This window comes from Fulmarus glacialis, unplaced genomic scaffold (assembly GCF_000690835.1).
Source record: "Fulmarus glacialis isolate BGI_N327 unplaced genomic scaffold, ASM69083v1 scaffold41162, whole genome shotgun sequence".
Lineage (NCBI taxonomy): Eukaryota > Metazoa > Chordata > Aves > Procellariiformes > Procellariidae > Fulmarus > Fulmarus glacialis.
Window position 1 is genome coordinate 2,240 of NW_009200517.1, and position 22,498 is coordinate 24,737.

Consider the following 22,498-nt stretch of genomic DNA (forward strand, 5'->3'; position numbering starts at 1 on the left):
AATCCCCAATAGAGAAATTCAGGTTGCTATTGACAACGATTACAGTTATTCTACTTGCGGTCATCTGACCGTATTAGGCATTGCCTCTGAATACTCCAGTCCACAGTGAAAACTCAAATTACCAGAGACGTGGAGGCCCTTGCTTTTCTGTTACTGTCACTCACCAACACGAAAAAACCCAAGTCAGACAATGAACTGCTGCAGCAAAGCATCACTGGTAATATTAATCTAATAATACAAAAAAAAAAAAGAGCACTCATGACACTACATGTCATGGTAAGCAAGTTTTTAAAGATACTGCAAAGTGATTTGCCCAGTAAAATTTTAAAATGTACACTGTGCTCAATAGTTCAAACTACACGTAAACAAAGAGCAGCTCCCTGCAACAAGGTGTAAATCAAAACGTAATAGCACCAGCTCCCAGCACCAAGGAGTTGCCCACTGACCAGTTCTAGCGTACAGTGCAATAGTGCTCGCTGAGGTTTCTGCTACACGAGAGCCACAGTGGGACAGCTCTGCCCATTTCTTGCTGACATTTTCTTACCAGGCGTGCACAAATGACATTCCTCCCTTCCCGTGGAGAGCAAGTCAGACAAGGAGGTTGTTACAGTACCAGAAAACACTGAATGGTGAATGGCACCTGAGGGAAAAGTAGATACTGCATACCTGATTCTGAATAAATGGGCAGGGAGGAAATGTGACGTTATCTGAGCAATCCTCTCCCCGACAGATCAGATCTGAAAGGAGCTGCAGACTGTAAGAAAAGAAACGAGCTTTCCTATGCTGAAAACCATGGACATGGTATTGCCCACACTAATGATTTTATTTCACCATCAGCAAAGCATTTATCCCCAAAAAGCTGTACACGTACTGGTCAGATTGTGGTGCAGTGCTAACTTTACGCTATTAGAAGTCTGTTGCTATAGAGGTCAGGTTGTCTTTTATCTGAGGAGGGCAAAAAAGGAGACAGGCAGCATGGCCACATCATCATATAGCAATTTTACTCCACGTTAATGCAGATTATAATCTTTCTTCTTAAGTGCAAATTAAAAAGTATTTGCTAGAAACCAGCATGACTTGGGTTGCTGAGAAATGACAGATGATTCAGTTTCTTACAAATATTGACAAGTCTAAATCATTACAGGTTTCCAAAGCAAGAACAGGGTTACCAACAAGAAGGGAATAAAACATTACCACTATTAAAAAAACATGTCATTGCAAACTTTGAACACTCTTCAAAAACATATCTAGAAAAGATTGTTTTCCTAATTTTTTTTCCTGCAGCTGAGGAGTGTCCATGCAAAACAATTTTGAGAAGAGCAGTGTTCCACCTGGGCACCAGCTAGGCCCAACTTTGTCCCACACAGCTCAGTAAAGTGCTCTCTTGTGCATCCTTTGAGGAAAAAAGTTCTCATTTAAAGTTTGGGAGGCTGAGGTTGCTAGCTGGGGAAGGCATAGGCTCGGTCAATCCATGTTGAGGTCAGAGGAGGAGGAAGGAGCGAAGTTAACAGTACTCTGCCTTTCGTAACTCACAAACAGGCTGCAAGGGAGGAGCAAGCAGGAGAAGCGGAGGTGGGTGTCAAATGAAACCCTGCCCCTGGGAAGCCACAGGAGTTGGCCACGGGCTTCATCAGGGGAAGCGTTTCATTCTTTATACGTAACAAACACTAGCTCTGCTGCAGAGTCCCGAAGATTTACTGTTTAGACACCAGGTAACAGATCTCCACACACGACATAAGTGAAAATCAAATATGCTTTTCACTTCCTGTGCTGGTGGTTTTTCAACAATTCCTTTGAAGGACAAAGGGGATCTGAGTAACATTCTTTTGCCGATTTAAAGAAAAAAAAAAAAGCATCTTGCCCTCAACATTTTTTATGTTGCACACTTCTTATAAACATTCTCGGGCAGATCGTTAGAGGTATTTACTGATAAAACAACTAACCATCAGCTTAGAAGAGTAAAAATAACATTAACGGGGAAAAGAATTTAAGGCATTTTTTATTTTGGCCAGGAATGATGCATGCTACAGAGTAATCTTCATTTTTCCACTTGGCTTTCAGACCACTGCACTTTTTTGTTTTTGTTTTACATGGCACTTTATAGTTTGTGTTTTACAACTTAGTCAAGATTTTCAAGTGTTTTCTTCAATATAAATGCCTTCTTTTGTAGCTCGGGTCTGCTATCTGACGCCATCGTAGACAACGAACGAATGAGGTGCTCTCTGCTTTCTGGTGTCAGGCTTTCCCACTGTTGAGTTTCTGTGTGGATGAAGACAGACAGACACTGGACATGAATACCAGAATGCCAAAAAAACCAACAGGCCATCTCCATCCCCAGACAGGCTGAAAGAGTGACTGCTTCCACATCTCTCTCGCAGTCCGTGCTGCTCTTCCAGGGGGAGGCAAATTCAACTGGACACTCAGGTGCATGTGCTGCCTCCTGCACGGGGAGTCATGCCTGTTTAGACTACGCTTGATTGTCTAAGCTTGTAACATGTAAAAACAAGGGCCCGAAGAACCAAATGTTTCCCACTTCACAATTGCTTCACGTAATTTAAGAAGATTTTTGCTAGAATAAAGGAAACACGAAGCACATAACAGAAATCCAAAGGAAACATTTGCTACAGAACAACTGCAGACACATATGACCTTGAGACCTAAGCAGACTCATTCTCTGAAGTAAATTCTGCAAGGCTTAAATCCTAAATTAACAACGAGGAACGAAACTTGGCACTGAAAGGGTAAAAATTACTCTTCTGCACAAACAGAAGCTCTCCCTCTGTGGAGCTTGCACAGAACACAGAATCTGACTACTCAGTCCTGTGTGCTCTCCCTGGGACCCTCCTTGCTGGACATTTTCCTCGCCCAAGGAGTATCCAACAGTACTTTAGACCTTGACTTTATCCACAGTTACTTCAAGCCCTCTCCAAGTTTCCCTCTCCAGGCACAGAACTCCAAGTCCCAACCGCCCCAAAATCACCCAGTGCTGGAAGCAGAAGGTGATGCCACCTCTCCAGGGTTCCAGGCCACACAGCCAGATGCCTTCTTTACCAAACAGTGGCTCTCCCAGGTGGCAAGCAAAAAGTCTCACCTTGCAGTTTGGTGAGCAGCAGTTGTATCACAGACAAAGCTTCTGTTCTTATGGATGTGTAGCTTTTGTTTTCTAAGGGATTTAAAAAACAAACAAAAAAAATCCACAACCACATTGAGAACCAAAGGCACACTAGCGGTACAAACAGCAGTCACCACTGTGGTCTCCAGACCACTTTTGTTAGCACAGCTCACTGAGCTCATTTGTGCTGGTGGTCTGCAGAGCTCCCCAACTAGACACATGTGAATGGCAGAAAGTGACCCACCAGAGGTTCACAAGTCGACTAAACTTCATGCGTCGCCTTTGCTATTACCACAGCGCTACTGTTCTTCACACATGTTGAAAGAGAACAACGCTGGCATAGCTGCAACATGATGACAGACAACTTCTGTTGACAGACAACTTCTGTGCATAACAGACTATTCTTTTGGTGAGTTGTAGCGGCTATAAATCATCCAAATTTTAATAAGCATTAAGTGAGGTACATAAACCCTATATAATCAAGCACAAGCTTGTCACAAAAATTTGTTTGGTGTCCTGAGCTAAAATCTTGTTAAAGTTTCATTCCAGGAGGATTGACAGTTAAAAGAAACTTTTCCCAAAGGGGTCTCTGGATTGGTAGCTAGCTCTAAAGTAGGTGCTGCCTTTAGGCATACCAGAAACAAGAGCCACATGCAGCTATAGGAGACTTGGGGCACAGTTACAGTAACAGGACAAGTGGGAACACTACCAAACTAGTAACAGCCCCATGACTGTCAACACTACATAGGTAGCACTTATATCCCCATGGGTGCTGTGCTCAGGGAGAGCACAAACTGCCTCAAAGCCTTGGAGCTTCATGCACTGGCTGAGAAGATTTTGGATCTCTCCAATGCATATGTATCCAAGAAGTCTGAACTGTGGAGGAGAAAAACTTGTGCTTCATTATATCAGTAATAGCTTGATTAGGTGGGGTCCATCTTCTGCATGGAGAAAATGACTACGTTTCCGATTTGGACTCCCGACAGGTTGCAGAGAGTCTGCTGTCTGCCTCCCCTTCCTCTTTCAAAGCTCTCTCACACCAGAGGAATTTACTTCTCTGTGCACAGCACCTTGCATAGTACTGTCTTGAACAGCTACTGCAACATCAGAATTATCACAGCGCAGTGCAAGGAAGGGCAGAATGTTATCTCTGACAGCTTATGCTTATTCTGCACTTCCTCTACCAGCCAACCCCCAGAGGAGGAATGTATTAACAAGCAATTCATCATCGACCACAAACCGGGAAAAGTCTATTTACCTAAAGAATGGGTGATAGATGAACAGGTTTCCAACAGTATTTCTGTCAAAGCCACAGGGTCTGAGTGCTCCTCGTCAAACAGCATTAGCCTGTCAAATGCAAAAACACTGTCAGACACCCGGCATCCCTGGGACAGAAGTCCGCTCGACTTCCAAGAATCCGGTGTCACCCTCAATTTCATTAAACAGTTTGAAGCAACAAAGAAAAGAAATATCATCGAAGTGGATTACAGAAAGGAGAATTACCCTTGAAAGTAGGCATTCATGGCTTGTAGCACTCCAAGCTGCACTTTCCATGTGCTGAGTTTCAGACGGTCACACATTAACTTGCAAAGCTCTTGGCGATAGCAACCTACAGAAGAATAAGGATGTCACTGTGTTACCACAGGGAAAGGCAGAAGGAAACACCTCCTGCTCTGTCTCCCAGGTGTTCCTTGTGCTCCTCTCCAAGTGACATCAATCAAGGCAGTCACTGCATATGACCGAGTCAACATCCTGTAGCAAGTGACCCTGAAAATCTTCACCACATCAAAACTCTCATTAACAAACACTGGAAGATAAACAGCTGCATTACATATTCTGGCATGCTAATAAAAGCAACCTGTTTTTTTTCAGACATACCCAGTTCCTCCACCATGTACCAGCTTTGATGCAAACGAAAATGTGAACAGCAGAATTAGGCTGCCTTTGATTAGGCAAGCCACCTCAGGCATCCTGCATGTCTCCACAAACTCAGAACAGTTTGGTGACGTGAATTTAAGACAACAGTAAAGGAACGTCCCCAAGGATGGGCTACTCTGTGGGAAAGCTGTTGGGGCAGCTTTGTCACTGAAGATCTTGCAAGCTTCAGGCAGCGAGATCCTGCAGCCCCTCAAAAGTCTCCCCGCTCCCCACATGATCTCCAGGTCCCTCCCCCTCCCCCTTTTCATTTTAAGAGGAAAGAGTTTGAGCTGAGAAAGTTCGCTCTGCACACCATTAGCTGACTTACGCTGTGTCTCCGGGCTCCTCGGCCAGGCTTTGCCCAGGGTCTCGAAGGCACAGATCAGGGACTCCATCTGCACCTCTTTCTCCCTCATGTCCTCGTCCTCTTCGTCATGCTTTGGTAAACCCGTGCCCATGCTCTCAAGAGAGTTCTGCGGAGGCCATGGGGGGAAGGTATGATCGACAGAGGGATGAGGGCAGGCTAGCCACACACTTCAGTGCAATTCAGTCTTCCCTTGCAGTCTGTGCACACCAGTCCTTGTACCCAGTCAGTGCCTCCATACAGACAGAGCACAGGCCCCCTGGGCCACCAGTAGCTCTGGCGCTATCGGTGGCCTGCAGCAGTGCACAGCAGGCTCCGTGGCCTTGCATTCAAACATCTCCCTGCGCTATACGAGTCCCACTTGCAGAGCTGCAAAGCACTGCAGATACTAAACAGAAGCACTCTGCACAGCTTCCTAGGAGTCTCTTGCTGCCTGTAGAACAGCCAGGAATTAACTTTTAATGCTGTATTGGGGCAATGCTGGACACCACAGGAAGGACCATGCCTAAAGAACAGCTGGGCTAATTCAGAATTTGGGCAGCACAGGTATAACCCCCCCTAGGGCTCACCCACAGTCTGGTATTCAGGCCCAACAAGGATCTGGCTGAGTGTGGGATATCCCTCACACCAGCAGCCCTCTGGCCAGAAGCCTAGCGTGTACGTAACAGCATCAGCCGGACTGTCACCACTTGGGTGTTTTGTTTTGAAAGAAGGAAAACTCAAGAAGCTGAACTGTCACCTTCTTTATCATGGGAAAGACGATATCTGCCAGCTCCTGGAACCGGTCTTCCTTTGTTGCCTGCAGCACCCCAGCTGCACAGCGCAGTGCCACCATCTTATACTTTAGGTTCTCTTTCCGACATTCTTTCAGGACAGCCTGGATAATATCATTGACGCTGGGCTGGCCAGGCACTGATTTCTGCAGCTCTGCACTGAAACACAAGGCACACAGAAACTATCGGACCCACATTAACCCCTTCCCAAACACTGCCCTTCCCATAGATAGGAAGCAATTCCTGTGTCCAGGCACAGCATTGCCTACCAACAGCTGTAACTGAAGTTACACTCTGGTGCTCTTCTTCGCTCTTACCCTGTCTCTTCTCCCTGTTTTTCTTCCCTGTCTTTCCTCATATGCTCCCAATGCACTTTCCCCTTCACTGTTCTTCTACCTCTTCCTCTCTTTTCTCCTTTAAGGTGTCCATCCTTTCCCTTAGTCTCTTCTTTCTTCTTAGCAGCTCTGGCCTCTCAACATCCTCTTCCTTGCCCTAAACCAACCACTTACCTCTGCAGGTCCTTCTGAAGCATCACTTACACCTCCCAGCTCTCACCACTAACCCACACATTGACAAACAGAGTGGAGAAAGACTCCTCACATGCTGATGGGAGATCAGGATGGTGTTCACAACTTTTCTAGAGTCTCCTTAGCACCAGACAGGCAACAACACTGTGCAACAACCTCCTTTTTGAGATCCCAGATCCAGAGGGTACCACCTCTTTCAAGACACTTACTTGCATGCAGAAACGACACTGGCAATGGCCTTTAACAGCTCCTCCTGCAATGAGTAAAAAAGGTATCACTGAGAAATGCTACACAGCCAAATGGCACAGTCCTGCCGCACCGGGGAAACCTTTGTACTCCACTGTGAGAGGTAGTGGGGAAATACACCTATGACACCAGCCCAGACAAGCAATATCTGGCTCTGGCCACTCCTGCTGTAGAGGCTGCAGAGGACTGGGCTTTCCATCTGCACTGAACTGGCAGCGCCTCTGAGCACAAACTAGTACCCCTCAAGGCTAGAATATGGTGCAGTGGAAGTAGTCTAAGTGGGAACCCAACTCGTAAACCAATCTACCTACTCCACCTACTTATCTTCCCTGCCATTTTTGTGTCTGCTAAATGCAGGGCAAAAGGCAGACTCCCTAAGCCAGAGTTCCTACACATCCCGCTCTGCGGCACAGAACATTGCGTTTCCTCGCTTGAGGGCTGCATGCTGGTGCTCACAGTGATCCATGAGGTGCCAGTTCTTTTTTTACCTTCCCAGTCCAGGTTCTCCCTGGCAGGCCTTGCAGCAGTGCGGAGAGCACTATTCCCAGATGCGGCGGTACAAGGGAGCTTGTTTGTTTGGCAATTGATGCCATGGCAGCTGCTCCCTGGGCTTTCATCTTCCAGGACTGGGACTGCAGAGCCTTCTCGGTAATGGTTATCAACTCCTGCATATACAGTCTGATGCCACCCTGAGTACCTGCGCGTCAAACACAGGAAAATGAATTTTGCCACAAAAAGAAAACAAAACCAAAGAAACATCTGATCTTATTTTAAAAAAAAAAAGAAAAAAGAAAAAAACAGCAGTTACAGATTTCGCTTTTTTTTTGGCCATGAAACCTATCAGCAAGGCCTACTTCAGGCAAAGGGGTGAAGAATTCCTCCCAGGCTGACTGAAGATGGGTTCTGTTTTCCAGGTGCTTCCAAAGAAAATATTTAGCATATACCTAGACAAAGAGCTCATCTCAGTACTTCCATATGGCAGACACCAGACATTGTGTTAGCCTGTTTCTAAGGAATATAACTTTTTTTTGTTTGTTTGTTTGCAAGAACAGGTCACTGGAAAATGTTTTTGCAGCTCCTTTCCCAAATTCCAGAGAAGTAATCTGGTGACTGAGGGACCAGATCTGATATCAGGTCAGAGAAGGAGCCAGCAAAACCATTTCATCATGCATCCACATGTTCCTCTACAGACAGAAAGCACGGCAAAATAGCCATTCTGTAGCATAGATTCATTCATTGAAGTTAAAACCACAGGCATCACCAGAGAGATCTCCAACCCGAGACACAGGCCAAAGTCCCCTGTAACTTCAGAATGTGCAGCAGCCCTTAAAAGCTGGCATCAAAATTTCCAAAGATGTCCAGCTATCTGCGCCATGATCAGGGCCATATTACAGTGGCATTCAGTGCCTCACAACCGTAAAACACTTCTCCTGTGTCTGTGTATCCTCAGGGATCAACACCTCTGTAATTATTTTAAATAGCCACACAGAACCTAACCTACCGAAACTTATACAGGACATCCTGAGCAAGGAAGAAAATGCAGACAAGCTTCCCAAATCTCTTACCATGAGAACTCTGTATTTCCAAAATGGATTTCCAGAAAGCATATTTCTTGCCCTATGCTTCCCAGAAAGCTTTTACCACCCTTAACGCAACTTACCAGGTACATTTTCCTGCCAAACTTCAGTCCACAGAGTAGAATTCTCTTTCTCTCCTTTCTCTTCATCAGGAACCTCGTGCATGCCAAGAAAAGCCAATGGCAACACATGTTTGGCATGGTTCTTCACTACGTCTGGACTGTAGCGTCCCACAGCATGCACAGTTAAAGCACAGCCTGTTCTGTAAACTGGCTCTGAAGGAGCAAAACAATCACACGTTATGACTGGGAAGCAGGATTTTCCTTTAACAGATTGGTCTGCCCTCTTGGGAAGCAGAGGAATATAATGATGCAGGGAATTATTCAGCCAGTGAAACAAAGCATCACAACGTAGAAATGTTTCTTTACCACCTTTTGCTATCACCAGGAACTTTTTCTGCACTGTATTCTGTAACTGAAAACCCCAAAAGCAACATACCTTCCTTTTCCATGTACCAACTGCTGAGTTTGTGCAGCAGCTTCTCGGTGCTACTGTCCCGGGAAGTCTGTAACAGGGAAGAGACTCAAATCACTCAAACACTTCAAAAAAAAAGAACAACAAAAAAGCAAAATAAAACCTAAAACCATCTCAAACCCCAACTCACCCGGACTAGATGCCCCATAGCAAAGGCAAAAGACTTCTGTACCACGCTGTTGCGATCAGTCAGGCCACTAAGTAAAGCACTCATAAGTTTGCCTGTTGGAAGAGACTCTGCTTTATCAGAAGTAACATGTTTTTATTGCTGTGGAAAGAATTACAATAGCCTGCATTCCACTAGATTGTCTGAATTTATGCATTTTTCCTTGTCGCATGTTTGCGGGGTTATAGGCCTGTCTGGTCCTTATATTTAAACAAGTGCACAGCATAACATAGCAAGGCTCAGCAGAAGCTAGTGTTTTGCCAGTCTCAGCCTACACACCTTGACTGATAATGTTCCTGTACATGAGCACGCCAGCTGATCATGCTGTCAGCTTTATTTCTATTTTGCAACAGAAAGGTGACCTTCTTTCTACTATCAAATCACAATAAATTGTAAAGAGAAGACTAAGACCCAAGGAAGCAAAGTCCTTGTTTATGGTCCTCCCACAGTTCAAGTTGAAGGAACAAGTGTTTATTGACAGCGCTGCACTAACACAGGCATTTTTAGTCTGCTCCAAGAATGTCTAGAGATATTTCTGCCTGTTCCTGCTGGGCGCTAGGGAATTCCTTCAACTCCTTCTCTGCCTCTTCCAACTTGGTGAGGTATTTAACATCCCCAGGACCTACCCCCAGCTTACGAGTCTCATATGCACAAGGCAACTTCAAGCAGCTCTCTGAGGAAAATACACATGTAAAGATCATTCTTCTGCTAAGATCAAGGGCCAATAGGGAGGAAATACTACCTACAGAACAGCAACAAAAAGCACCTTTAAAACCTGACACTAGAAACAACCTTACCTGAATAAGGTGTTAAATCCTGAGGACACTGTGTGGTTAACGACACAATTACACTTGCACAGCCTCCCTGGAAGATTGCAAGGGAAAACAAAGGTAAGATAAAACAATATTAGACCCTAGTTATTACTGTTAATACTTGCTATATGCACTTGTATGACATGATCTAGGCCCACCAAGTCTCTACCCTGATAAGCCGGGAGCCAAGGGCAGAAGCAGAAAAACAGTTTGTAACAAATGAATGACAAGAATTGAATTAAGACCCACCAGGACCCACACTAACGATAGACGGCCCTGGAAGATTTACAGCTATCAAGAACAACCTTCTGGATTCAAGTGTCACAGAGCACAACAGCCATGTAGCTCGGGGGAGGTTAAGGCAGCACGCATTCAGAAAATCGCAAGTAATGTAGGTGGATTGAGACTCAGATGTAAAATGACTCCAGTATGAATGAGCCCAAGCTGCCACTTTAAAAGAGACAGTCAAAAGAACACTATTTACGTTGACACTGCACTGTGTTCCCTTCTCCATTTCCAAATGAACAACTGAAATCACAGACATACCTTTGTGCCAAGGCCTACTCCACTTTTGATCAGTTCACACAGCCGAGGAACCAGCTCACCCAGGACGGATACATCCAAATACTGCAAGCTCTAGAGAAAGACAAGGGATGGGGGAAAAAAAAAAAAAGAAAAAAGAAAGGTGATGGTGGCAGACTGAAGCTGGTCTACTTCCAGCCTGCCTCAGTTCTGCAGGCTGGTCTTCAGCTGAATCATGAGTTTGCTGCATGGTGGGAAAAAGGCACCACAAAGTGGCTTCCACCACATACAGGTTCTCTTGTCCTACTCTATGCTGAGCTGACCCTGCTGAAATTATCATTTGCTGGAACTGATGTACTCCTGCACTCCAACTGTTTAGAAAGCTGAAAGCAACACACTAGCAAGAACTCCTTTTGGGAAGAAGGTGTGCATATCTTAGGACAAAACCCAACGTTCCCCCCAGCTGTCTGAAACCCTGAAGCAGTAACATATCCAAACTAGACAATGAAATGAAACTAGTCAAGACAGTTTCTAAACAGGTCAAGACAAACAAGTGGAATAAATGACATAAAGGTACAAGAGGGATGTTATTGGTATAATTTCTAATCTCCTATGCCTAAAATGCCACTGGGCAAAGCGGACAAAACCCAACGTTCCCCCCAGCTGTCTGAAACCCTGAAGCAGTAACATATCCAAACTAGACAATGAAATGAAACTAGTCAAGACAGTTTCTAAACAGGTCAAGACAAACAAGTGGAATAAATGACATAAAGGTACAAGAGGGATGTTATTGGTATAATTTCTAATCTCCTATGCCTAAAATGCCACTGGGCAAAGCAGAAAGCCTCACATTTCCAGCACTGTGTGTAGCACACTGTCTGCAGAGCGGACATCCATCCTCTGGCAAATTCAGGGATCACATACTAATTGAAGGTAACCCGCTCTGAGCTTCAGAAGTCACATCTGCTGTTGCATCCCCCTCCTGCACCGGTATGGTGAAGGGAATACATCCAAGGATATAATCTCCCAGCCCCAGAATATAGAGGAATAGAGAGACGGTTGCTCATAATCCAGGACACCTTCATGCTACTCCAGGGAAGCCATACTATCTCTCCCCTCCCCTAGGAAATCCCAAGCATTAATCAGGGCAGCACAACTGTCCCCCCACAGCTGGCAGGAGAGAGGCATGGCCTGGAGGAGGGACAGCAGCAGCTGCTGCAGCCTGCGGGGTGGCAGTGAGTACTTTTACATGGAGCCTTTCATCCCCAGCCACTTTACACACTATTTATAAACAGCACTCCACCTGACACCAAAACACAGCTCCACATGCTGTTACGTACAGGACAGCTTGCTGCTGTCACTTTTCCATACGCACAAGAAACAAAGAATAGCTCTGGTGGCTATGCTTCTCCTAAAACTTGCTCAGTGCTCACACCCCCTGCCTGCTCACATGCTCCTCAGCAGAAAAGAGGGGTCTTTTCTTTAGGAAGGGACAAGATCTTACAGAAGGCAGGGAGCTCTGCCAAGACAGACCCTACAGCACGGTGTCTGGGCATCAGCAACTCCGCCTCCAGCAGCAGGAAACTATGGTGCCCAACACCAGCTGCTGACAGTGCTTGCAGTGATAGCAGCATTTTGTCTAAACATCTCCACCATCAAAGCACTGGCAAAGCCCAGGTAGGGATACCTAAGGCACCATGAGGCAAGGGTTGGACAGCATTTGTGCCTTAAGAACAATGACTATCATCAGTTGGAGGCCCAAGCGAGAAGCTGATTGTGGAATTGTGGGCCAGAGATGAAGAGAAATGGCAGCTACCATAATCCAGGACCAGCTGAGCCCCATCACTGGGCTGGCCCCCCATCACAAGTGTGGGCACTTGAAAGATGCCCTCTCCATCAAAGCAGGCAGGTCTTCAGGTGGAGAAACAATCCGTCCGACTCCAAACGGAGCCAAGGTTATTTACAACCGATTTGAGGAGCAAGCTGTGGCGACAGGATGAGAGAAGTCAGTACATGAAAAAGAAGGTGGACAGACACCCACATGGAGATGTGATAACATTTTATCACATTATTAATACCCTGAAGAGGTATTCTGTAAAGCTCCCACTTCGATTCCTACCCTTTTCCTACAACATACCTTACTCTGGAACTCTTCTGAATCAAGTACTTACCATGTTAATGGTTTCCATCATGGGAGATGACTTGACAGCACTAAGTCTGGCACTATCCATTGCAGTCTAAAAAAAAAAGAAAAAAAACAAACCCAAGTGTAAACTCAATACGAAAACAGTGGAAAAGGCAACATCAGCTATAACTCACTACCTCATAAACTCAAACCAAAATCCATTTCAGATGCATACAGACATAAAGTAATTATGTCTACAGACTATGAATGTCTCCCCTTCAGAGACAGATGGACGTTCTAGCTGCCATACAAGAGCTAAACCATGCACTAAACCATGCACTCTGACATCATGGAAACAAAAAAAAAAAAAAAAAAAAAAAAGAAGGGAAAAAAAGAAAGAAAAAAGGAGGAAAAAAGAGAAGAAATCCCACTCTCACCTATTGTTCATTCCTTTCGCATTTGCCAAGGGCAGAGTTTGACCCCTTTCCCTCCCGACAATGACATTAGCTAGATTTGCTTCTGAACAGTGGCTTTCAGTCACTTTCGCAGAAGACTGCTACTGATTAATACGGTTCTTTGAGAGAGATTAAAGGACACTGCTGACAACATCCACCTCCAGCTATAGTGCTATAGCACACCTTCTAATTTATGTTATAAGAAGTCCTGCAGTTAATCGCCTGGGAAAAACAGCAGCAAAGTTTGACAGTACAGGTGCATTCCAGATAATTATTACAGACTCTCTCTTCACCTGTTTCACAGTTGTACATGGAGCTGAAGTGACGTTTAACAACAGTTCTTACTAAGATTGTTCTTCACTTTCTGAAATATGTGGTGGTCTAGTGAATAAAAAAAAAAAACCCAGTCCTTCAAAAAAACCCCCACACTTGTCCAGCCGTATTCCAATGACCAAACTTTTTTAGTAACTTACCAGCTATTTCTCTTTGCATCTTTGAACACCTCTCAACCAAATCTTCTATTTTTCTGTTCACTGACTGAAGTTTAAATCTTTGTTACCTCTGTTTTGTTGATACTTTCCCATTACAATTGCACTTACTTTCTCCTGATCCGTTGCACAAAGACTCAAATAATTGAGGACTTGAGGCTCCAGCACACTCAAGGATTCCAGCAGGGCTGGGATAAGTTTTGGTGCATGAGGTTTCAGCATAGACCCAGCACTTTTACTGATCTTCACAAGAGTGTTAATGCTGGAAAAAGATCAAAGGGAAGGTTAACAGAGAAACACACAGACTTAGCTGAAAAACCTCTCTGGTCTACTCTAATCCAGCACCAACACAAAAGCCAATCCAAATCTCAGATATACCAATATAAATCTAACTGCAAACAAAGATTTGTGTATTTTTCTGCTTAAGCAAAATCATACCCTAGCCTTGAGCTTTCAACTGATGCTATGTTTTGCACAGAGACTGCTTACTTTGGCCAGGGTATCACAAAGGGAATGGGCAAAGAGGCAGTACTACAGAGAGATGTAGGAAGAAATAACACATCTTCATGTTTTAAAGAAACTCTGGGTAAAGTCACCACAGAGACATCCATTGTCTCTGCCCAAAAAAAACAAATTACAATGATCTGTTCAAATGCCACTTGTCAGTTTCAGGCTGACCACATCTCTCAAGCTGCATCTTGACAAAGGGTTTTCTTATCTTCAAAAGGGATGAAAAAATTCAAGAAATATTCACTATAATTTGTTAGGAGCTTTCTAACCGTCCTGGATAACCAGGTTCAATAAAAGAAAACTATTTTTGCAAAGATGAGCTACACTCCAGGTCTGAATTTTCCAGCTTTTCTGTCCTTCAAGCAAATGAAGGAATAAACAAGGTTACAAAGTGAACAAGCATATGAAGCCTCCACACATCAAGGGACATCGAACTGTTACATGACATAAAATGTATTTGAACAGTGTGACCAAATGCAGTTGCCTTTGGGATGTGAACTGTCATTACTCACAACCAGTCGTGAAGTAAGACCTGGCTGTTTCAGGAACTACTGTGGGATTTTTTGTTTACAAGCAGAAGAGATATGCCTGTCCTGAAGGATAGCCTCAAGCGCAGCAAACTGCTTGCAGATCAGTTTGCCAGTTGTACAGGGAGAAGAAAACTTCCTGCTGGGAACTGAATCTGGGCACTTGCAGAGAAGCCAGATACTCCCAAAGATAGGTAGAGCTACCAGGTTGCTGTTGGAACTCAGTGACTTCAAAGGACTCAGCAAGAAGCTGAGGACTCAGATGTTCTGGGGAGAAACTTGTCACTTCAAACACGAACATTCTGCAACTCAGGTGAATAAGCTGAGTCTCCTTGGGACAAATCACGACCCAACCCCCAGGGAACTTACATGATGCAAAACTAACCTGAGAGATCGGACTTCAGCAACTGTGCTTACTATTCCTTTGTCTAGGAGGCAAGGGAGCAACACAGCTATCGTCTTCTGACCAGCTGCTCCTTTAGAGGGATCACACATTTTCACACAGACCTGGGGACAAGTGAGAATCAGTATTGCGAGCATGTACAAACCTCCTGCTCAGATTACACTAAAGCACCTTCTCTGTCAGACAGAAGAAGCCAGCAGCAACTAGAGCAACTGCTCACAGCCAAATCCAGGCTCTGTTACACCTTCATTCTCCTCTCCAGGATGTACTTAAGCCCTAAGCCACTTAGGTACTTAACACCTAAAAGGAATTCCAGCTACGGTCAGCTTCCAGAAAAGGCTAATTCAGAGCCTAGCAGGCCTTGATCTGCACCTGGACGAAGAAATGGACCAAATGACCTCTCAGTTGAGGGACAGCCTATCTCAGCCACATGGATTCAACCATTCCACGAGGCAGAGCAGCAAGTCCCAGATCAGAACAGATTCTGCAATTGCAACAACGTTTTGGGACCAGATCACCACTTGTGCCATGGAAATGTCATGCTGCATGCGTTGTGAGGGTTGTGATTTCAAACACAGCTCTTAAGATATGTTTCCATTTCCATTCATGTGACTTTTTTAGAGGAATACCAAACAAAATATTAAGTGATATGTGTACAACACCCAGAAAATCTTGTGTCAGTAACAGCATCAGAGACTGAAGTTCAGACTGGATTACTTTGTTTCACACCAGTGAGGTTCCACTCGGCTTGGTCAACTAGATCAGCTGGGCTTGGTCAACTGTTGAAGTTACAGGAAGTTTCCTTAAATCCCACCCCCAAGTGGGGAAAAAAAGGACATCAGAGGAAAAAACCCAGTTCATTATATCCCTCCTTTGGTTGTATAGAACTTAACATCGCATTATCCTCAAGCAGCAGAACTTCACCAGCATCAACAAAAGTACAGGAAAGTATTTGGTCAAGCTTATTATGATTGCTTTCTAGGGGGCTGTTCTGTTTATCACAAATGCACCTTATATTAGAGATCTTGTCAAGACAACAGTCTATGGTAAACAGGTCACTCCTGCAGATATGATACTGAATGATTACCTGACATCAAAACCATATACGTCTCCATGTGCAAATGACGAAATTAGAGTTTTACCTTGCTTAAAGTTTTTAGGGCTAGTTCTGCTGCCTTTCGCACAGTCTCCTAAAAAAGAAGTCAACAATCCATTGTTACTATTTAAAAATCTTTATAGCACAATTCATATTAATCAATAAGTATAACACTAGTTATAGTGTTGATAAGGCTGTATTTATGGCTAACAATATAATATCTTTCAAAGAAATTTTGGCTTTGGTCCATCTGAGTATCTGATCTATTCAATAACAAATATATTAACAATCCTGCCTGACACCGCCAGGTTCTCTGTGCTTCCGTTCACATTTGTCTCTGTGATATTACTTTATTGGTTGTCCTTTACAAAACAAAAAAAGCCACAAAACAAAAAAATGCCAAACAAACAGTAAAACCCAAAACCAACCCCCCAAAAACCAACGGAACCTTCTACTGCAAAAAGAAGTATATAGTGCTTTGGGTATGCTTTACCCCCTCCTCAATATAATGCCTGTTGTTTAGTGATGCTTTACTCAACTGAATGTCTAGGACTAGAGAAAGATGGACAAACAGTAAAATTAGTGCAGCTCTTGTGGCCCGTGACACCACTAATTAGACTCTTTAAATTTACTTGTATTGATGAATTAAGCATTATCTAGTTATATTCCTGGGTACTGAAATACAATCACCTGGACTGGTAATGTCTTAGGGTGTTCTTGGAAAAAATCTGGCCTGCCACAAGTAGACCTTCCCAAGCCATTTCCAGGTAAAATTCAGGAATTAGACCCTTCTCAAAAGGCAGTTTGTAGGCAGTTGCTCTATTTTGGAGGCTAATATAGCTCATTAGCACTGAGGCACTGCTCAGTTGGTTTCAGTGCCCCGTAACATTTCTGAACACACTAAATCTACTAGTATGGAAGCAACTTTCTGGTACATAGTACACTTTGGTAAACAGCTCAGCCTTGCTTAAGCTTGAGCAGAGAAGTCTGGATCCAGAGAGAACACAGCTCAAACCTGGAAGGACCTGAGGACTTTGACTTCATATATACAGTCATTTAAGCACACAAGCAGCCCAAAATAAATGTTTCTATACTCAAGAGTTAAGCAAATACTTAGGAATTCTTTTATATCGAGGAAAAATGGTGAACCATCAAGAATAAGCACAGTAGGAATAAAAACCAACACCTAAAAACATGAGAAACATACACAAAGAGTTTCCAAGGCAGCATGGAAATTTTAACTGCAAGGGGCCTGAAATTCTAGACTGCTTAATACCCAAACTCCCATTGGCTTCAACTTGACATCTCTCTTTAAACATCTCAGAGCTTGATCACTGTACTTTCTGTTGAAGATTCCTGTTCAACTATCAGTGCCATTACCTTAATGTCATCTTGCACTCTGAATAGGATTTCCCAGATCTCTGGAAGCTTGTCTATAATGTCATCCAAAGGTCTTCCTCTTAGTAAGTCATTCAGTGCCAGACAGCTGCAAACAAGAAATTTTATTTCCTTCACATGGTGTACTTATTTGATACAGGTGTATATACAGATATGTTTCCAAATATATTTGGAAAAAATATGTTTTCCCCAAACCCTAAATCTACTCTGTCATAAGAATGCCTCTTTTAGCAGAGAAAAAAACGTTCAGCCAGTCAGATGAAATCTGAAACAGGTGACAGCAAGTGAGAAAAGCTGCTGTGGTGAAAATTGCTATTGCAAACATTCCATTACAAAATTTTTTCAGATTTCTTTTCTGCAAGTATAGGATAAGAACAAAACAAAATGGTCTAAAGTCTGGAATTGAAATTAAAATGGAATTTTTCAATACAGCATATCTACAAACCATTATAAACAAAAAGCAGTTTATTAAAAATGCTATACCGACTGGCAACATGCTGCCAAGTACGTATACAGACAGACTGCCAAGATTTTCTAACATTAAGCAATATTTCAGGTCCAAGGATAGGCAAGAACTTTGCGACCAGAAAACTCCTCCTTCAGAGAACGTTGTTTAGTATCATGCTCAAGTTACATGCAATAAAAAACTTCAGGCTCAATGAAGCAAATAGCTTCAAGATTGTATCACACTTCAAGTGCAGACTACAAGACTGCGCTCTACCCTGATGAAAGGATGTGTCCTCTTTCCCCCCTAAACTTCTTCAGGTTAACAAGTTTATGGTGAAGAAGAGGAAAGAAGAGAGTTCAAAGAAAAATCTGTTACTTTTCCTAGCAATACCTGGATTCCCTGATCCTCCACAGACTGCTGGTTAGGTTACTGATCAAGTCCTCCAGAATTTCCTTCATGTACTTATCAACCTATCATTAAAAAAAGGAAAAATCAGGAAACAAGCATGGACCATGCATCCTTGTCCTGTACTCTGAAAAAAGTCCTTTTGAACAATACAACCTGCTTTCAGCCACAGCAGGTTGCCAGAGCTGACCCTGCGAAAACTTACTCTGACTTTGCTTTAGGCATGACTTTCAATGCACTATTTCAGGGCTTAATGCTGTGACAGAGACGACAAGCAAAGAGCAAAGTCCCTCAGTCTTTTACCTGTTCAGATGCAGCACCAAACATGTATTTACAGGAGAAGCAGTTGCACTCTGATGAGGGATCAGAGCAAATGACTTCACACTAAAATCAGCTTTGCTTAGAGAAAAGATTTGCAAACCCAATTCCAGGCCTTTCAAAGCCAGAGCAAGGGCATCTCATGAAAATCACTTTTTCCTGAAATTTGTCCAGGAGGAGTTACCCTCAAACTTCCCATAGGCTTCTTCCCACTTGAAAACTGAGGAACCATATTTAGACGCTCTTGCTCTAGGAAGGGCATCTTAGGACATAAGGATTCCTGAAGAGCTTCTCATAAGCAGTATCAAAGCAATACGGAAGTGTGGAAAGATCCCTTTAAGTAAAGTAAATCATAAACTTTAGCACTGGTCACACAAACAAGGTCTGCAATAGCCTTTCATACGTAAGAGGCAGTGCAAAACCTCTGCGCATCCTCCGGCTCATCCACGGATTCAAGCACCTCCTTCTCTGTAGCACGATACCTCACCCCTTTCTGCACAGCCCCTCCTTTCACAAGGTGCAACTGTCCCATGAGGATCGCTGAGATGCTGCTAGCTAGTAGCAAACCCACCACTCTGTACTTTGCTGCTCACTCACCATCGACTTGTCGGTGACCAAGGCATTCCAAATGCTGGTCATTGCCTGTCGAATGCCCAGGTTGGGGTCAAATTGGTAACGGTAGAGCCGGGGAAGCAGCTGAGGCAAAAATGGAGCCAGCTGCTCTCCAGCCTTGGCAGCTATCACATTGAAACCAAAAGCTGCTCCCTGAAACGATAACAAAAGAATATTTGTTGAAACAATCTGCTCACTCACTCAGTTATTGCTCCTGGGCACACCACAGTCAGTGGCAAAGCTGGCTGACACAGTTTAGATTTAGACCAAATCAAAAGGACTAGAACAGCACCAGAATTAGCTCCCCATCAGTGCGACAGCACCACAGTGATCTCAGGCATACAATCACACTCAAAACTACCTTCTCTCCAACCTTCATTTCAAGACACCGATTGACCCCATTTGCAAAAGTGGTGGTGGAGAATTAAAACTATGAAGATTTGAGTATGTTCTTCCGAAAGAGATTCTTTCTCGGAAAAAATGGTCAGGGTGGATCACTGCTTCCCTACAACTCTGCTGCATTTAGAAAACCTAGAATAACTTAGGAACTGAAAACCTAAAAATAAAACAACTCTACCATAGCTCCACAACCTGAAATTTCTGGGGATTATCATTTTGCATCTGTCCATATTTATTTAAACTTTAAGTATTCTTCCATACTCTTTTCCTTCTCCAACACTGTCAATTCCACTCTCAATTCTAACACAGTGGAACTGCTGCTCACCCATGAAGTCCCATGGGATTTGGCAGGATAGCCCAAAGAGAAATTCCTCAATACAGGCAGTGCAGTGACTGCCTCTAATGACTTCACGTTTCCTGACTTGCAGTGTCAAAAGCTGCCTCTCAAAACCCCATGCTAGGGATTTCACACGACAGGATGTGCTGTCTGGGTTAGTCTAGAAAAGGAAGAGTAATAAAGACAAACTCTCAGTTAGGACCACTGCTGTGAGGAGCAAGAGGTGGCAGAAAGTGTAAGGTAAAGGGAGGCATCATCTGCAAGGCCCTGAACAGCTTGCTCTGCCTAGCTCTTGTGTGGAGCACAGACTTCCAGATGTCCCCTTCAACTTAAATGATTCTGCAATTTCCTCAAATGCCAAAGCTGAACCTACAGTTGCTGAGTGGATTTTCTTGATTCATCCTGGCTCGTGAAATTCCACCAGGTTCAGGAACCTAAGTATGCTCCTGTGCTTCAAGTCCCAGTGCAAAGAGAGGGAAGTCTTTACAGACGTGCTGACTTGTCAAACTCTGGCTGAAAGTTAATGCTGGGGGTTGGTTTTTGCACTATGTGGTGTTGCCAGAGACTTGAAATGGTATGAAAACAGCAAATTACCTTCCGAGAATTCCACATGGCATGATGGTTGGCCAGATTCATGAATTTGTACACCAGGTCTGGCTGATTGAGATCACTAGCCAGTGAACAAAGCTCCTTGTAGGTAGAAAGACCTTGACTTTGGAAAGCAGAAGGGAAATCAGTGTCACTATTTTTAGCTACACAAATGCCATAATAGCTAAAGTTATAGTCAAATCACAGCCTAAAGCAGACAGAGAGAAGTGAATACCCTTCTACAAGAAAATAGTTACGGTAACGTGGAGAACAAGAAGGAACAAAAAGCTCAGGAAGCAGATTTATAAGCAAGGGAATACTGTTTCAGCGCTGATTGTGTGTCTGTTATTGAGACTGCCAGTAAACTTACCCATCTGGGGTTTTGCTCAGGCCACCCTGGAACACCACAGTTTCTCCAGTCATCTCATGTTTAGCTCTGGTAGAAAAGAGGTCCAGTATTAGCTTTACCAAACTCTACCCTTGAATGGACTGCATGCTACAGAACAAGTTAATCTGTTTTGCTTGATTAACTCAGTAACTTCCCATTCTTTCAGTTCCAATCCCACAAAAACCATACAGGTGTGCAAAGCCACACATACTGCAAGGAATCTCATTAACTTGTATCATGTGTAATGTTAAGGAGATGCTGCAGAAAGTGAGGGTTTTGCTGTGCAGTCAGCAAATCTCTACTTCAAAATGCAAAAATCCAATTTCCATTCATCTAATCTCTTCCTGTTTACCACCACTGGATCCCCACACTCCAGCCCAGGCTTTTGTTATTCACAGTGGCCACACGCACACCAGGTTAGACAGGAGTAGGCTGCTGAAGAGCATTTCCAGCACTGACCGACATGATTATTAGCCAGGAGTCCTGTAAGACCAGCATTTTTTGCACTAAAGCTGACAAGTGACCATTAACAACACTTTCTCAGCGAAAGGTACATTGCAGGCACAAGCAAGTCCCCACTTCTGCAATATTCACATTGTTCAGAGTTGCTGCAAGAGGTCATTGTCCTTTGCAATTACACAATGCAGCAAGTAGGAAATCTAACCAAACGCAAACTGATTTGAACCGCTTGAATCAAGACTGAATAATTATTTTGAAGCTTTGTTGAATGGAACAAAACCGGAACAACTTCAGTCACAACAAACTCTAAGCCGAATTAAGAAATGTCCCAGCTTGACCCACTGGCAATATATGCATATTGGCTTGCCCTTGGCCTCAAACCATCTCTTTCCACATACAGAGAGGCACATTTTTGTTCCCATCACACACATAGCTCAGAGTACTCTCTCACTGTGTTCTGAGCTTACCGTACCTTTTCCCAGTCATAAGGGTATCAACAAGTGTGGTGACGAGCTCTTGCTGATCCTGTTCACTTCCTAGTTCATATATCAGCCCAAGACCTTTTGAAGCAACATCTTGACTAAGCTCTGAAAGAGATTTTACAAAGTAAAATTAAAGATAGGCATGTAATTAATTTCAAAAACAAGATTCAACCAAAATCATGATCTAGCAACCGGAGCTCTGTGCTGCAGTTCACAGCTTTCCATTTTAGAGCAGATCTAGCCTGGCAAGACACAAGCTTTGCATTCTGAAGCAGCAATTTGTTCTGAAGGCATACCCCCCACCAAATTAGGTGACACCTTCATGTTAATATTGTCACCGCAGGTTTTGAAATAGCAGAGAAAGTTCCAAGAGCTGTAAGTATTCTGACACACTGCTGGCCCCTGAAGTCCAGCAAAGCTAATGGTAATACTCTCTTCAACTTCAGTGAGCTTTGGATAGGCTGCCGGATAACACCCTTTCCACTAGGTACACCTACAAGCCAAAATCCG

The 22,498-nt window shown here is 43.7% G+C and overlaps 1 protein-coding gene across 1 annotated transcript in view; it reads right to left on the reverse strand.

Moving 5' to 3' along the window:
- Positions 1 to 2,119: 2,119 nt before the first annotated feature.
- KIAA0368 (KIAA0368 ortholog) overlaps positions 2,120 to 22,498 on the reverse strand; it is a 61,890-nt gene continuing 41,511 nt past the window's right edge. Inside the window, 23 exon segments of the mRNA XM_009573627.1 lie at positions 2,120 to 2,259; positions 3,092 to 3,163; positions 4,371 to 4,459; positions 4,616 to 4,721; positions 5,358 to 5,502; positions 6,133 to 6,325; positions 6,903 to 6,946; positions 7,428 to 7,636; positions 8,600 to 8,791; positions 9,015 to 9,081; positions 9,181 to 9,272; positions 10,014 to 10,080; positions 10,575 to 10,664; positions 12,722 to 12,787; positions 13,730 to 13,880; positions 15,041 to 15,162; positions 16,201 to 16,248; positions 17,535 to 17,640; positions 18,391 to 18,470; positions 19,321 to 19,488; positions 20,666 to 20,783; positions 21,030 to 21,095; positions 21,979 to 22,093. Coding sequence (XP_009571922.1) covers positions 2,120 to 2,259; positions 3,092 to 3,163; positions 4,371 to 4,459; positions 4,616 to 4,721; positions 5,358 to 5,502; positions 6,133 to 6,325; positions 6,903 to 6,946; positions 7,428 to 7,636; positions 8,600 to 8,791; positions 9,015 to 9,081; positions 9,181 to 9,272; positions 10,014 to 10,080; positions 10,575 to 10,664; positions 12,722 to 12,787; positions 13,730 to 13,880; positions 15,041 to 15,162; positions 16,201 to 16,248; positions 17,535 to 17,640; positions 18,391 to 18,470; positions 19,321 to 19,488; positions 20,666 to 20,783; positions 21,030 to 21,095; positions 21,979 to 22,093 — 2,546 coding nt within the window.